Raw genomic sequence first — 18,137 nt, forward strand, 5'->3', positions numbered from 1 at the left:
CATTATATATATATATATAGAGAGAGAGAGCGAGCATTATATATATAGAGAGCGAGCATTATATATATAGAGAGAGAGAGCGAGCATTATATATATATATAGAGAGAGAGAGAGCGAGCATTATATATATATATAGAGAGCGAGCGAGCATTATATATATATATATAGAGAGAGAGCGAGCATTATATATATATAGAGAGAGAGAGAGCGAGCATTATATATATATATATATATATATATATATATATAGAGAGAGAGAGAGAGAGCATTATATATATATAGAGAGAGCATTATATATATATATAGAGAGAGAGAGCATTATATATATATATAGAGAGAGAGAGCATTATATATATATATATAGAGAGAGAGCATTATATATATATATAGAGAGAGCATTATATATAGAGAGAGAGAGCATTATATATATATATAGAGAGAGAGAGCATTATATATATATATATAGAGAGAGAGAGCATTATATATATATATATAGAGAGAGAGAGCATTATATATATATATATAGAGAGAGAGAGCATTATATATATATATAGAGAGAGAAAGCATTATATATATATAGAGAGAGAGAGAGCATTATATATATATAGAGAGAGAGAGAGCATTATATATATATAGAGAGCATTATATATATATATATATATATATACAGAGAGAAAGCATTATATATATATAGAGAGAGAGAGAAAGCATTATATATATATATATATATATATACACAGAGAGAAAGCATTATATATATATAGAGAGAGCATTATATATATATATATATATATATATATAGAGAGAGAGAGAGAGAGAGAGCATTATATATATATATATATAGAGAGAGAGCATTATATATATATAGAGAGAGAGAGAGCATTATATATATATATATAGAGAGAGCATTATATATATAGAGAGCATTATATATATATATATAGAGAGAGCATTATATATATATATATAGAGAGAGAGAGCATTATATATATATATAGAGAGAGAGCATTATATATATATATATAGAGAGAGCATTATATATATATAGAGAGAGAGCATTATATATAGAGAGAGAGAGCATTATATATATATAGAGAGAGCATTATATATATATAGAGAGAGAGCATTATATATATATATATAGAGAGAGAGAGCATTATATATATATATAGAGAGAGAGAGCATTATATATATATATAGAGAGAGAGAGAGCATTATATATATATATATATATATAGAGAGAGAGAGCATTATATATATATATATAGAGAGAGAGCATTATATATATATATAGAGAGAGAGCATTATATATATATATATATATATATATATATATATAGAGAGAGAGAGAGAGAGAGAGAGAGAGCATTATATATATATATAGAGAGATAGAGAGAGAGCATTATATATATATAGAGAGAGAGAGAGCATTATATATATATAGAGAGAGAGAGCATTATATATATATATAGAGAGAGAGAGCATTATATATATATATAGAGAGAGAGCATTATATATATATAGAGAGAGAGCATTATATATATATATATATAGAGAGAGAGAGCATTATATATATATATATAGAGAGAGAGAGCATTATATATATATATATATAGAGAGAGAGAGAGCATTATATATATATATAGAGAGAGAGAGCATTATATATATATATATATATATATAGAGAGAGAGAGAGAGAGTATTATATATATATATATATATATATATATATATATATATATATAGAGAGAGAGAGAGAGAGAGAGAGAGAGAGAGCGTTATATATATAGAGAGAGAGCATATAGAGAGAGAGAGAGAGCGAGAGAGCGCACACACACACACACACACACACACACACACAGAAAAAGAGAATATATATACAGGGTGGCCCATAGAGAGAGAAAGAGAAATATATATATATATATATATGAGAGAGAATATATAGAGATAAAGAGAGTGGCGAGCATATATATAAATATATAGAGAGAGAGACAGAAAGAGAACGTGTCGAGCGTACACACACAGAGAGCATAATATAGAGTTGTGACTAATTTAACTGGCTTTGTAAACTCACTTTTAAATAATCTAAACTGAACTCAATCGATTACCCATCGGGTCAATTTTTTTCTAGTTACTTATCACGCTCATAGAACACTGCCATTGATAGTTATAGTTGCTATTAATGCGAGAAAAAAAAATAATGAGATTATTTTTAACCTTTTACATAATAATAAAGAAAATATAAATTAAACGTAAACAATTGGGCAATTTTAATTTCTAAATTTATGATTTGAATAAACAAAAAATGAATTATCATAAATTAAATTGTTTCTCTAAATAGCGAATATTTTAGCAAAACATACCATCTGCATAATGCACATTGAGTTAAAATTAGATGAATAATAATGTCACAGATGTATAAATAAGTCACTAATGAGACGGTTTTAAAACATTCGATATTCCATATAATACATCATAAATTTGCGCTTTTGTCATTAGCGAAGAAAGACATAACAGTTTTTAATTCATTCTAAAATCCAACATCCATTCTATTTTAAAATTGATCTTTTTTACAGACAATGAAAAACAAAACAGTAAATGCATAATTTTCTCCAACAATAATCAGCATTTATGCAGAATACGGACCGCGCTGAAATAATAACGCTATTATTTAGAAACCCACTCTTCATGGGAAAGTTCTGTAATTTCACCTAACAATTTAATAAAAAGATACCGTAAAAATTGAATTTAACTTGAAAATCCCATTTTGAAAATAACATGTCCGTATTCTGCATATCTTAATATGAAAATGAAGCTCAAATATATTTTTCAAAAGACTAAATATTTTGATGCGTGTTTTTTTAAATAGATATACTACTTGGTTCTTCATGATTGCAAAATTATTTTGTAAACTGTTTGGAAAAACAATGGTATTTTTAATTAGAAAATGTAAACGGAAAATAAAAAAATAAAAAAAAAATTTACAAAAGACTTCTTTAAGTATAATCAAAATTAATATATTTTTAGGGTTAGGATTAAGGTAAGAACAAGAGAGTGAAAAACATCAACAGGTAAATGTAAATATCTTTAATTCTGTTATAAATAGATGGTATTTCTGCAATTTACAGACCATGCTATTTTTTAGATGGGATTTTCAAGTTAATTTTTACGGTATCTTTTGTTTATTAAATTGCTAGGTGAAAGTACAGAATAGTTAAAACACCCCCCTTAAGAATGGATTTCAAAATAACAACGTACGCACGGTTCGTAAGCTACAGGATTTGTACGATACATATAATAGTTTATTTGCAAATGAAAAAAAAAGCCATATATATATATATATATATATATATATATATGTATATGGTAGACTTCTGAGGATGAAACAATCAGCTGCAGTTACAATATTCATCATATCCACATTTGCAGCATGTATGCGACCGTCACGCTTATGCACACACAAAATTTCAGGTCACTTCTTCAGAGTAAAGAAACATCAGAAAGTAGATAGGTATAAATACATTTTAACTCAATTACAGTATTCATCAAGTTTTAAGTTTTAAAGAATAATAATGCATGGATAAAAGGGTCTTTTTCATACATTTGATTGTGATTGCTTCATGGGACGTGGGTGTGTTATACGGCTTGTCTACCAAGGTAGAAAAATATTCCAAACGTGTCAACAACCATGAACATATACATATATATCATCATCACAAGCAAATTGTGTGAGGCTTAAGCAGATATTTTTCAGGCATATTAAAACAAACAAACAAACAAAAAATAACAATGCGCTGGCAATAATAAACATACAAAACAGCAGTAAATGTTAATACATTTATCAAAGTGTTGAAATGTGTCAAAAATGGGCGGTTGTCTATAGTTTTTTTTTCTTTTTTACATGCATGCAGGATACAAGACGCAGAGAAAAAAAAAGCGATACTTACATAAATATGAAAAACAACCCCGTGGCACCGAGAAGCAAGGACCAGGCGCATGTTGCTGGTAATATACGAGTAGAAAACTCACAACGTCCCATCTAGGTGCATTTCAAATAAAACCAACAACTGTTTTCGTACGAACGGGGACATTAAGAACGACACAAAGATGGCATTCCCATTGCGTTCTTTGGGACTAACTACAGCCGGATTGGAGCTGTTATCATTGGGCTGCAAGTAAATCGCATATATTTATGACATTCATAGCAGTAACGAGTGAGATCTCGCCATTAAACTATAGCATAATTCGTACAATTTGTTTGTTTTGAAAAATGGCTGCAATAGCTAATATTATTGAAAGAAATCAAATTATATTATACTTGGACTTGAAAACGAGTATTAAAAGGTGGAACTTTTTTTGAGGAATCACTACGCTGCTAAATCCGTTTCGGCTGTTGCATTCTGGGAAGGGAGGGCGAATGGAAAAAAAAGACAAAATTCATAAAAGATAATATATTTTTTTTTTTTTTTTTTAAATCTATCAGAAAAAACTATTATATATAAAAAAGAAACTGATAAAAGAGTCCATACAGGAAAAATGTAGGTTAATATTCAAAGAAAAAAAATTATATATATTCATATTATTGATATTTATATATAATTGCACTTGGCCTTGTAAAGTTCACTTCCGGTTTAGAAAACCACACACACACAAAAAACAAAACAAAAACAAAAGAGAATATTTTTCTTGGGTTTTTTTCCTCGTCGTCTATACAACAATCCATATTACTTCCTTGACTCGTCAGTTTTTGTTTTTTTTTTAATTAATACACCCAACTAAAAAATACAATTAATGAGTATGCGTACCTTACTACTGAACAACCATTACTATTTTGAATTATGTGATGATTTATTTCAATAATTACTGTTAAGCTTGCGTATTTTTTTTTTTTTTTTTTTATAAATATGGGTAATTTAAACCACAAGTCTCCAAACGACGAGACCGCTCCCAATGATCGGGGCATGTCATCGTCTGATTCGAAGGTGAATCTTAAAGAAGCCGGCACGTGTTTACTCAAATTATTTGAGGTAAGATTTTTTTTTTTTTTTTACAATGTTTTATAACGATTATTACCTTTTATTATTATTCAAAGAAAACAATAACAAGCAAACAAAAATATTTGTCGTGTTAAAATACAATTATTTTTCCCCTGTTTGTTGTCTGTTTTTTTGTTTTTTTTTTTTTTGTCTCACCTGTATTGTCAAGAAGTGTGCACTATTTATTTACCTACTGTGTGGTCTTCACAGTACCGTATGTGTACGTTTTCAGTGTCCCAGTATTTATTTATCGTTATTGTTTTATTTATTTTATACGGCATAATCACGTTGACACATCAGTTCCCGTTAAATCGCCGAAAGTGATGTTGAGGCTAGTCAGTACTAAAATTGGTGACTATTTGGGAATTTCAAGCGTTCTGTGTGCTCCCCACTTATCTCGGCATTGTTTCTAGTCATTCTGGACTTCTCCTTGCCACTGGGTTCAACCAATGCTGATTCAAGAACAATTTTACCGAAAGGTGTGGTTGGAAATTGTGCAACCCTCTTGCTTCACAATTACACTAGCAACTACCCTTACAGGGAGTTTCCATCGTCTTTCGAGACTGAATGAAGGCGTTTTTAATTTATTTAAATACTAGCGAGGGCTACCCGGCGTTGCCCGGGTGTTTTTCGGTGGGTGCTGTTGGTGTAAATGAAAACCTAAGAATAAGCGAAGTAAAAAAAAAAAAGAAAACATAAAAACGAACGTTAAAACTTAAGCGGAGGGGGGGGGTAATCAAAACATCGAAAAAAAAAACTAACGTAAGGCAAACGAACGATGTTAATGTAAACAGAAAAATGAACGTTAAAAAAAAAAAAACGTGAAAAATGGCTTAAATAAGCCTGTTTCGATATTAAAATTTAAAAAATCGGTGGGTACCCGGGTGTTTTTGGGTGTGTAGTCGGTCGGGGGGGGGGGGTTAATGAAAACCTAAGAATAAGCGAAGTAAAAAAATATAAATAATAAAGAGAAACGAACGTTACGTGAAAAATGGCTTAAATAACACTGGTTCAATATTTGAATTTAAAAAATCGAAAAAAAAAAAAAAAAGAAGACATCTCGCACCACGATTCGAACCCAAAACGTTTAGATAATGACCCAATGCGTTAACCAACTGAACTAACACGACGTACATGAAATTTAATTAGTTCTTCAACTATTTAAACTAAATCAGGTCATGACGTCATCTGACGCATGCATAGAACCGGTCGTCGTCACGAGAGGACGGTTTTTGTTGACCCCCCCCCCCCCCCGTAGAAAATTGTCGATTTTGGAGTGAAAAAAAATGAACGCTTTTGGCCAATTTTTCGATATTTTTTGGGCGAAGAATGGAGCTACAATATCATACCAAGTTTGTCAATTTTTGTTGTGTCTGTCGAAAGTTTTTAGCGGACACACAAACATACATACATACATACATACACACATTTTCGCTTTTATATATATAGATAGATAGAAGATAGATAACTTCTCCCTCAAACAAACCCCTCTGCGACGTAAGGGGCTACTGTGATTAATCATTCCATGCTTCCGTTCAGTCTTGAAAGACAAAGGATACCCCTTAGGAGCAGTAGCACGTGTAATTGTGAGGCAAGGGTTGCGCAATCCCTAACCACACCTCTCCTGAATCGGCACTGTTTGAGTCCAGTAGCAAGGAGAAGACCAGGACAACTGAAAACAATGTCGAGATAAGCGGAGAGGAGCACATACAGCACCTGGAAGTCCCAAATGGTCACCCATTTGGTACTGACCAGGTTCAATGTTGTTTAATCATTAGGAGACACTTAAGGACAGCATCTTAAGTGGGGATTTGTGCAGCAAGATGTTTGTGTACATATTCTGCATGTTGGTACAATCGAGAAACTGGTTCCTATTACAATTATCGTTCTATTTGACTATTCTATTGATGGTTTTAACGTTATGGGCATTTTTTTTTTTTTTGCAATGATCAACAGAACATAAAAAAATTAATATGCAACAAACAAATATTATCAAATGCAAGCTAAGTTACTCTTCTACTTACCTGGATCATTGTGTGTGTGTGTGTGTGTGTGTTTAAATTGTTTTAAGTGTTTTATTATTGTGAAACAAAAGTAGTGTCAAGTTTAAGTTAGAATGGAAAACAATTTCAGTTTCGTTACAGTTTTAAGAGTTTCGATAATCACTCAAAACTCGAAAATTAAACAAAATACTAGAAGAAGTCCATCCAATAACTGTAACCAATCATGCGAAAATGTAATATTCTACCAGTATTTTGTTTAATTTTCGATTTCTGAGCAATTATCAAAAAGCCCAAATGACTAACAAAAGCGCCGGTTCTTTTTTTGAGGGGGGGGGGGTCTAACTCAATAGACTTTACACTGCTTTTGTTCCAAAATAAATTAAGGAGAATAGAAAGTGAAACCAGTGAACCTTAATTTTTCTTTCGACAGCCTCGTAACTCTCGTTTTCCTTTAATTTGTGTTTTAGTCCTCATGTTCTATGTGTGATGTTTCTAACAAAGGGGGAAGAATTGCTGTGTTCTAAGTCGAAAGCTGTCAACATTTATCGTTGGCTAATTCTTTATTTTATTCTATTTTTTAGCTCCTTACATCAAGTGGCTTTATGTCTTAACTGAAGCGACTTCCATTTAAAAAAAAAAAATTAAAAACGCTTTAAAATAAGTAAAAACACAAAACTTATTCAGGTAGGTAGAAGAGTAATTTATCTTGCATTTAATAATATTTATTTGTTGCATTTTCTTTCTTTCTTTTTTTTTTTTTTCACGTTTTGTTGGCTATTGTAAAAAATGGCCAAGTTAACATTCAAAGTGTAATTAAAATATTGGTACTTATGTCTTTATTGTACCGTGATAAAATAATGTTATTTAGAAAGCCATTCTTAACATGGGAAGAGGTTTCATTTAATATTGATTATTATTTATTTATTTTATATATACATATTATTCGGCATTGTTTTGACTTAAATGTTGAAAAAATAAAATAAGAGAAAAAAAACACTGCTTATATGATTTTTGCAAGCATGAAGTTGGTTTAAGTGTGATTAGGGGGGTTGGTTTCCTCGAGGGGAATGGGGTATTCTGGTCGCGTACAAAAATAACTAAGTATAGGCCCGTCGGCATTAAAAAAGTGCTCAGCCGAAGTAGCTCCAGTTCTCTCCAAACTCTACAACAAATGCCTTAATGAATCATGCTTTCCGGGCTGTTGGAAAACCGCTTCTGTGGTACCAATATTCAAGAATTCTGGCGAAAGAACTGACCCATCAAATTATCGCCCCATTAGCCTCCTCCCACTTTTCGCCAAAATATTTGAGACCATAATTAACCATGCTCTAGTCCGGCACCTGACAGATGCTAAACTTCTGACTGACAAACAATATGGATTTAGACAAGCCCGTTCCACAGCTGACATCCTCACTGTATTCTCTGAACGTATATACCATTCACTGGACAAAGCGGGGGAGGGCAGAGCGGTAGCTCTAGATATATCTAAGGCTTTTGACAGGGTATGGCACAAGGGTCTCTTCAGGAAAATTAAATCATACGGTATCACTGGTAGAATACTTAGCATAATTAAATCCTTCTTAGATAAGAGAAAAATCCAGGTTGTCCTCGACGGTCGAACATCTAAACAGTGTGATATAAATGCGGGAGTGCCTCAGAGGTCTATTCTTGGACCTCTATTGTTCCTGATATTTATTAATGACCTCCCCGACAAAACTGCCTCTGAGATGGGTATGTATGCTGATGACACTACACTCTATAACAGGCATGACAGGAAAACAAATGAACACATATCTAAAGAAATTGCAAAAACACTAGAGGATGACCTCCAATCTGTAGTGGAATGGGGATATAAATGGATGGTCACATTCAATGCTGCCAAGACTAAACTGGTTTCCTTCAATAACTACAAGAAACCTTCTCTGCCACCAATAGCAATGGCCAGTGACTCCCTGTCTGAGAGTACATCTTTCAAACTGCTTGGCCTAACGTTCACAGGAAACATGAGCTGGAACAATTATATTGAAAACATTGCCAGGGCCGCTGCAAAAAAGGTAGGCTCTCTCTACCATGCTAGAAAACTACTGACACCTGAAAGTATCCTGTATCTCTATAAGGCCACCATTCGCCCATGTATGGAGTATTGTTGTCACATCTGGGCTGGTGCATCTACTACTAGTCTCTCGCTCCTAGACAAGGTTAAAAAAAGAGTCGCCAATCTGATAGGCTCTAGACTGGCATTTAAGCTTCAGCCTCTGTCCCATCGACGAAACGTTGCATCCCTCTGCTTGTTCTACAAGTATTTTAATGGTGAATGCTCTGACGAACTGCAGACACTTGTGCCCCCTCGACACAGACACCCTTGACAAACTCGACAGGCAGCTAAATCTCACCCCCACACAGTAGAGATCCCTAGATGTAAAAAATCTTTCTACTCCAGTAGTTTCTTCCCCAGAACCGCTAGACTCTGGAATTCCATTCCAAGATTCTGCTTCCCTAACTGTACTGACATGCAGAAGTTCAAGTGCAACGTGAACCAACATCTTGCTGCCCAAATCCCTACATAGTGCCCCAGTAGTTGCTGACCCTGATAGTAGCCCCCTACACCTGAGTGGCAATGTGCCTTGTTTGGGGTGAAAATGTAATAAAAAAAAAATAAAAAATTCGCTGGTAGAAGCGCCTCCCTCAATGTACCCCAAACAATCAAAAAGTTGAGGCCTGAGAGGATGCACCTCCTAGGACCGTGCTGAGACATCTCTTTCGCCAAAGAAGGGTTTAATGATTCAGGACAGACCCTAGGTTGTCAGAATGATAAGTCGAACTTAAGTAACGAATACAGGAAAGAACGAGAGATGCAAATTTAAAACTGAATATCTTTTAAAAAAAATAATAATTAAAGAAAAATGAAATCAATATTAAATTATATGGATATTTTATTTCTGATTTTTTTGGACGAGTATTAATAATTTGGATTATTCAGGCTACAGTTCTCATCTTGAATGTTATTTTCAAAGCATCTCTACTAATGCAACCTCCTTACGGGTCCAGGCGTAAGAGATAGAGTAGTTGGTGAAATTCAGTTGTGTATGACACTCTTCTAGAGATTGAAGGTTCAATCCTCAGGACAGGTGACACTGAATATAATCATGAGTTTAATCATGACTTCCACCCAGTCATAGCTGGCCCCATTGATTAAATAGAGGGATTTCATTCGACATTCTTTGCAGATTCCCATGTTCGACGATACACCTGAAGAAGGCTGGAGGTTACATCGGCCAAAACGTTGTGAAAATAAAACCCAAGATAATCAAAAAAATCCAAATTATACATATTTTTTATTTTGTTACATCTTAAATTGCAATGCACTTTTAAAACTAAAAAAATAAGTGGTCAACTGAGGTCCATCACAGCAAGAACTCATTTTCTACCACACATCGAAAAGACTTTCCTTTCTTCCTTCATGTGCTTCAGGTAGAATTTTTATATACATGTTGTTTTCAAGGACTTTCCACTCGTGGAACACATTGCTGAGGAACTGCTTCCCTTCTAATTATAACTTGGTCGTCATCTAATTCTTGCCAAAAACCGTCCCATAAATAGTAATCAGTTCATACCATTGATCAATATCAGTACTCCCATGATGCTCCTCATCTTTCAACTGATAATAAATCTTATTTACCTATATTCTTGAGTGGCTTTTGGCCTTCATAAGCAGTGACTCAATATTAAAGAAAAAAATTGGCAAGCTACAAACGTACACAATCCGACAGTATATATTCCAAAATCTGAATCGATCTTCATTAATGAGTAAAGCTTACATCATCGTTATCATATGTGATTTAATATCACTTTAACATGCTGGCATGTGTTGGACGACTTTTAAAATTGACTTCCAAACTAACTTATCTCTGGTCAGGTCTTCATTCATTCCTTTTTCTTTTTTTTTTTTCAAATTCATCTTTATCACTTCTTCAGCCAACCCCTGCCAACTGACATGGCCCCTTCCTGTCTTTGCAACCATACCAACGGAGTCTCCTGTTATCTTCACATCTGATACTGTGCAGATTTAATCTTCCACTGATCCTTAGATCTAAGCATCTATCTCATTCTCATTCTGAACCGTTAGTGGATAGGTTTCACTCCCACATACCATAACACACATACCTGATAGACTCTTCTATTGTTCAACAGTTGTTTTCTTAATTATATATGAACTAGTCAATACTGGACGTTCTAAAATCTTTCTCGTCTGCATATCAGCTCAAATGAAAAAATGTTTGCTTCTTTTTTTTAATTTTTAAGTGCAAATAAATTTTTTAAAATTGTCCAGGTGTATAATGATGATGGATATCGGCTAGGAAATAACTAGAATATTACAAAAAAACAATTATTCGGTGAGATTCAAGACATAGCATAACTGAACAGAAAATAAATGTTTTATTAACATGACCACTGAACAAATGAAAATACTTTGCCTTTTAGTGTTTACTAACGGTTCAGCCCGGCTTTGCTCGGGCCCTATGTACTGTTCATAAGTTTATGTGCATATATATATATATATAGGTAGTTGCCTGTCTAGCCGCACTGATGAGCTGTGAAACAGCGAAACAGTACTGTATGTGGATGACTATATATATATATATATATATATATATATATATATAAATATTTGACTCGTGTCCAGGTAACCCACATCTAAAATTTCAAGTGTTTAGACCTGTAATTGGCGGAGGAGTTTGGCAGAGTCTGCAAAGGTCAACTTTTTCAACTTTGACCTCTTGGCGGCCAAATTTGTGCCAAAAACTGATTAAAAAGCTTGCTGCATGTTTGAATACAATTTATGTAAAATTTCAAATATTTAGATCCAAAATTGGCTGAATAGTTTGCTAGAGACCACAAATGTCAAATCTTTAGAACTTTGATCCCTTGGCAGCTAAATTTTTGGCCAAAAACAGATTAAAAAAACTTGCCCTATGTCTGAATACACTTTATGTAAATTTTCAAATGTTTAGACCCAAAATTAGCTGAGTAATTTAGTGGAGACTGCAGTGGTCAAAGTTTTTTAAAACTTTGACCTCAATTTAGATGTCTTAGCATTTATTGTTTTAGACTCAAATCAAATTAAAATGTTTGATCCATGTCCAAGTAACCTACATCTAAAATTTCAAGTGTTTGGACTCAAAATCGGCAGAAGAGTTTGGTAGAGTTTTCAAAGGTCAAATCATTGAACTTTAACCCCTTGACATCCAAATTTCTGGCCGAAATTGATAAAAAAGATTTTCCCAAATTTTGAGTCTGTAGGCTGAAAATTGACAAAGTAGTTTGGTAGGTACATACACACACAGACAATTTCACTTTTATAGATATGTAGATTGCCTAAAAGAAATAATGAAAAGTTTCAAAAAGAAAAATTTGTCTGAAACCATTTTTCAAATGTTCACTTTATTTAATTCTATTACATTATTTTTATTAGGTAAGTGCAAAGTAGTCAATGTCAAAACTGTAAAAACATTTTCAATTTTCGCTTCAATTAAAAATTCACCAAAATTCAAGAAATCCACCAATTTTAATGAAATTTTCAGTATTTATTAATGACTAGCAGGGGGGGGGGTACTCGGCGTTGCTCGGGTGTTTGTAGGTGTGTGTATGGAGGGGGGGGGGAGTAATAACCCTGTTAAAAAAATCGGAAAAACCCAAACAAAAAAAAAACATTGAAGAAAAAAATCAGAAAAAAAAGTGCAATCTTTAGATAACGTTTAGAGGTGTAATAGGATTGAACCCCGAAGCCTTGATGCGGAGGTGGAAACAAAAGCCAACCACTTAACCATCTCTGCCACAAGTGAGAGAAATTGGTTAGCGTGTTAAGTTAAGGGTTATAAAGTGAGTTAAATAGGTTTGATTGACAGGTAGTCTCTTAATGAGGTCATCGCGGGAGCGTTACGATGATGTGGCAGTATTTTATTTAATGTGGGACAGCTTTTTGGGGTTTGTTTACTTTGTTTCAATGCGGAGCAGTTTTCGCTTCCTCAAGATGATGGTGGGGAGTGGGGGAAGCAGCTCCCCATTTAAAGGGGATTGTCCAAATTGAATAGCAATTGTCTGATATAAGGAGAAACTCCACATTGATCAAAGCTGATTGCTTTCGGACGTTTTCGGAAAAATGCCGCGAGAATTAGTTTGGCTTTTATTATTATACGTAAAAGCTTAATGCACATGCGGCGATCGAAAAATGTTGAATATTTATCTTTTCAAAGTTGAGCAAATTAAATAGACAGGCGACCCCCGTTGTTAACTCGTAGATATTATCATTTAGACGTGATATAAAGTTTTAAAAAGAAGTGAGTCGACCGATCACTTCTCGGAAAAAAGCCTTTCTCGGACATACACAAAAAGTGAACATATATACACACACACACATTTTCGCTTTTATATTTATAGATAACTAGCGGGGGTACCCGGCGTTGCCCGGGTGTTTGTAGGTGTGTGTGGTGTTAAATAAAAAAGAACCCAGAGGGGGAGTAGGATCGAACCAGAAGACCTGAGGGAAAGTTTGAAAATAAAATCGGCCAGCCAGAATGAGTTAGTGAAAGATGTTTGAATTTATTTAAGAATCAAATTGACAGGTGCGCGACCGGATATCGTCGAGCGTTATGACGACGACGTAGATTTGTTTGTTATAAGCGAAGTAAAACAAGAAAACAACGTTAACACTTAAGCGGGAAAAAAACACAAAAAAAACTAACGTAAGGCAAACGAACGATGAAAACAGAAAAATGAACACGTGAAAAATGGCTTAAATAAGCCTGTTTCGATATTAAAATTTAAAAAATTGGTGGGTGCCCGGGTGTTTTTGGGTGTGTGGTCGGGGTGGATAAGCGAAGTAAAAAAAAAAAAAAAACAGAAAAACGAATGTTACGTGAAAAATGGGTTAAATAACACTGGTTCAATATTTAAATTTAAAATATCAAAAAAAAAAAAAAAAAAGATATCTCACACCACGATTCAAACCCAAAACGTTTAGATAATGAACCAACGCGCCAATCAACTGACCTAATGCGATGTATACGAAATTTGTTCAGTTTTTCAACTATTTAAAGTAAATCAGGTCATGACGTCTTCTGACGCATGTGTAGAACCGGTCGAGAGGGAAGTTTTTGTTGACCTCCCCCCCCCCCCGTCAAAAATTGTTGATTTCGGGGTGAAAAAATTAACGGTTTTGGCCAATTTTTCGATATTTTTTGAGCGAAAGATGGAACTTCAATATGATACCAAGTTTGTGAATTTTTGTCGTGTCTGTTGAAAGCGGGGGGTACCCAGCATTGCCCGGGTGTTTGGAGGTGTGTGTGGTTTTGGGTAAATAAAAAGAAAAATCGTTGATTGTTTAAAAAAAAAAACAAAAAAAACAAAGCCTTGACGCGCAGTTGGAAAATAGTAAAGTGTGAAAAAAAACCCAAAAACAACAGGTGCCCGTTTTTGACGAGTTATTGACGTGAACTTTGAGTGTGAGACAGTGTTTTATTTAACGCGAGTCTGTTTTTTTATACGAAAAAGCTTAATGCACATGCGACGATGGTACGCGATAGCTATTAAGCAGTTAACATTTTCTGCGGGACAGTTTTTAATGAGGTCAGTAAACCGGTTTGTTTGTTTTTAACTAACTTTGGAAAAAAACAGCTCCCTGTTTATTAGGTGGAGTGTCTTGTCTCGAAATGAAAGCAAACGTCTGATATCACAAAGCCAACATTGACCAAATGTTACATCGCTTTCTAGAGACCACTGGCCGTGGGCCAGTATTTCGAATCGAGATTCGCTTTTTTTTTTCTTTTTTTTTTTTTTTTTAATACCGAAAAACGAATGCAACACGTGCAGATCCGAAAATGTCGAATAATTAACGTCTCAAAATCGGGCAAATTAAATAGAGAGGCGACCACCGTTGTTAAGTCATAGATATTATCATTTAGACGTGATATAAAAAGTTTTAAAAATGAACGACGGCCTCGAGAATCCACTGGAAAAAAGCCTTTTGAAGACATACACAAAAAGCGAACACACATACATTTTCGCTTTTATATATATAGATTATGATTAATGATCACAGAATCTTGTGAAACCATTATTCTAATTCAGAAATCTTAGTAAATACTGAAATTCTTTGGTGTACTATTCTGCTTGAGTACTACTTTTTCCATTCTTTTTTTCTTTTCTTTTTTTTAACTCAAAATAATTATTTCTGTCATGTTTTTCAAGCAAAAGTAATAATATTAGCTATTTTATGTAATGTTATACTGTTGGCTCATAACAAGGATAATTTATGCATAAATTTTTTATGTCCTTAATTAAAAAAAGATATTTTGATACTTATGCAGAATATGAACTGTTATCATTGTATTCCAGGCAGGTTATGTAAAGTGTTGAAAGATGCTGATATGCTTAGCCAATGACATTGCAGCTGATGGCAATTGGCAAACGGTATCTTTTGTTTATTAATTTTTTTTTTTTTTTTTTTTTTTTTTTTTACAGTATTCTTTGTTTATTAAATTGTTAGGGGAAAGTACAGAAGAGTTAACCCCCTTCTCTCTATTGCTTTCTGAATGTTATTATTTCAGCACAGTCCATAAACTGTGCAAATACCTTTTTTCACTAAAATTACCATACAATAACTGTTTCTTTTATTATAATTATGCTTTCTGTTTCTTTTTTTTATTTTAAATATTAGCCATCATTTTCAATATCTTTTTACTTGAACTGCAACGCAACAGTCATCATTAAGTTGACGACTTTAAAGTTTTCAAGTATGCTGAAAATGAATATCACATTTAAATTTGGGGCAGACAAGTAGTTGTCTGGATATTAAGACTTTTATTATCCAATGTAATCCATTATGTTTTCATTGACGGCCATGTTTTTCCCAACTGAACAAGTACTAATGTGCATGCTTGTTACAAAACAACCCCTGTTTCTCGTTAAGAATGGCAACTGCCACTGACATTTAATAAGTAATACAATGGAAAAAAAATTCTTAATATCCAAAAAATTACTTGTCTGCCCCAAATTTGAATACAATATTTGTTTTCAGCATACCCGAAAACTCAATAGTCATCAATTTAAAGGCGGGTGTTGAGTTGCAGTCAAAATAAAAATTTACCAAAAAGTTTTTATTCAGCTGTTTAACACACACACACACACACACACACACACACACACACACACACACACACACACATATATATTCAATTTGTCTTTACATAAGTAATTTGTTGCTTCACAGTCATGAGTATGTTTCGGTCTTCTAGCTTTCAGTAACTAGAGACCTCTTTAGGCAGCAACGCTTATATTCCAAAGCGTAAATTTTAATGAAAAACGAAAATCAGCTCTCAGCAAAAAAAGGTTTTTTTTTTGTAAAAAAAAAAAAAAAAAGGTGGTGGGTGGGGTAGAAGTTTTGGGTATTTACAAATAATTAATATAACCTTCAGTAAAGTCATATAATTACTAGTTAGTAGCAAATAACTGGGAAGATTTCCCAATCACTAGGTGTGTCAGAATTTTTTGGGAATTTTTGACACCCCTAACACAAAACTGTGAATAAAATATAAAAAACTCGTAATTTCTCATTTTAAAATGGGTTGTTTATTTTCTTTATGGAATAAACTTCCAAAATAAACTATTAAAGTTGTTTAAAAAAATAATAGAAATATTATTTTTTATTTTAAAAAAACAATGTTTACGCGCGTTCATGCAGCCATTTTTCATATGGAATGAAATCAATTGAATTTTTTTTTAATTTTTAGACTTTAAAAATCTATCAAAATTTTTCTATTAGTTCAATTTTTAAGATATTTTCAGATTCAATGGGAAATTTTATGCTCTTTCAAATGAACTGAATATAATATTCTAGACAAGCGTTTTTTTTTAAAAATCCCCCCCCCATTTTGAAATGTCTATTAAAGTGAAAATAATTAATTTTCTCACCTCAAATTTATATCACAAATTGAAGATAAAAAATCAATAAATAAAATAAGCTAATTTAAAACAAAACAAAAAAAGTTATTTGCAAATTTACCTGTAAAATCTAAAGTTTAAAACTTTTTTAAAAACCTCGTTGAATTTTTTTTTTTTTTTGTTAAGTGAAACCTTATGTTATATTGTTCAGAAAATTTTGTATAATTATGACAATTTTTTTCTATTTTATTCAATGTTTTTTTTGTTTTGTTTTTTTTAGATATTTAAAAAAAACATTCACTCCATAAAGAAGAAATAAAATATATTAAATCAAAAACTCATGTATTTCTTTAAGAGAATAAAAAAAAAAATCAACAACTGCTTGACTGTTTTTGTTTTTTTTATCGGCAAAAACTGATAAGTGTAATGGGGCTATTTTTCACATATTTCACATATGGCTCATATTTACTAACTTTTGTTTATAACCAGCAATAGAAAGAGACATTAATTCTGTCGCTTACAGGGCACCATAGTTCATAACTCTAAGAAAGGAGAGATGACCGTCTGGTCATCTCTCCTTTTTTCTATTTGTGACGAGCTGAAGTCGCGGTAGTTTTTAATACTCGCTTAAAAAAGTATTTTCTTTAAAAAGTACATGGAATATAAAATATAAATATGGATAAATTCTTAACAATGAAGAATGGAAGTAGCCATTGAATAGTATTTTTATAGGTAAGTGATTTTTTGGAATTTATATATACATATATTTTATCGACGTAAGTTAAAATTCGTTGATTTTCTTTAAATCTTTTTTAAAGAAAACCTATTTTAAAAAAAACATATTGCATAATTTGCTATTAAACCTGTTATTTTTTAAAAATTGCGGTCTTTATTTCTTGAATTGAAAAAAAATAAGGGTTTGAATTACATTTTTCAAGTAGTTTATAGCTTCGAAAGATAGGTTGAATTATTCAATTTTTTATCCCGCATTTTTAATGATGTTTTCTGACACTGCTACCCAATCATCCTTCTTTTTTTAAATAATCATTATCGCTGTCTTATAAAAAAAAAAACTGCATTTGACCATCATGGTGTTAGTAATGACATACATTCTGAGTTTGCAATTACTATCATTATGAAAAGTTTTAATAACAAATTT

At 32.6% G+C, this 18,137-nt stretch overlaps 2 protein-coding genes across 2 annotated transcripts in view; one reads left to right on the forward strand and one right to left on the reverse strand.

Moving 5' to 3' along the window:
* LOC145268171 (palmitoyltransferase ZDHHC8-like) overlaps positions 1 to 4,366 on the reverse strand; it is a 110,899-nt gene extending 106,533 nt beyond the window's left edge. The window contains exon 1 of the mRNA XM_080123382.1: positions 3,948 to 4,366. Coding sequence (XP_079979508.1) covers positions 3,948 to 4,039 — 92 coding nt within the window. The 5' untranslated portion in view covers positions 4,040 to 4,366. The remainder of the gene's footprint in view (positions 1 to 3,947) is intronic.
* Positions 4,367 to 4,638: 272 nt separating this feature from the next.
* LOC145268172 (uncharacterized) overlaps positions 4,639 to 18,137 on the forward strand; it is a 192,512-nt gene continuing 179,013 nt past the window's right edge. Inside the window, exon 1 of the mRNA XM_080123384.1 lies at positions 4,639 to 5,027. Coding sequence (XP_079979510.1) covers positions 4,905 to 5,027 — 123 coding nt within the window. The 5' untranslated portion in view covers positions 4,639 to 4,904. The remainder of the gene's footprint in view (positions 5,028 to 18,137) is intronic.

This window comes from Euprymna scolopes, chromosome 43, assembly GCF_053919585.1.
Source record: "Euprymna scolopes isolate OS-2025 chromosome 43, ASM5391958v1, whole genome shotgun sequence".
NCBI classification, from domain to species: Eukaryota; Metazoa; Mollusca; class Cephalopoda; order Sepiida; family Sepiolidae; genus Euprymna; species Euprymna scolopes.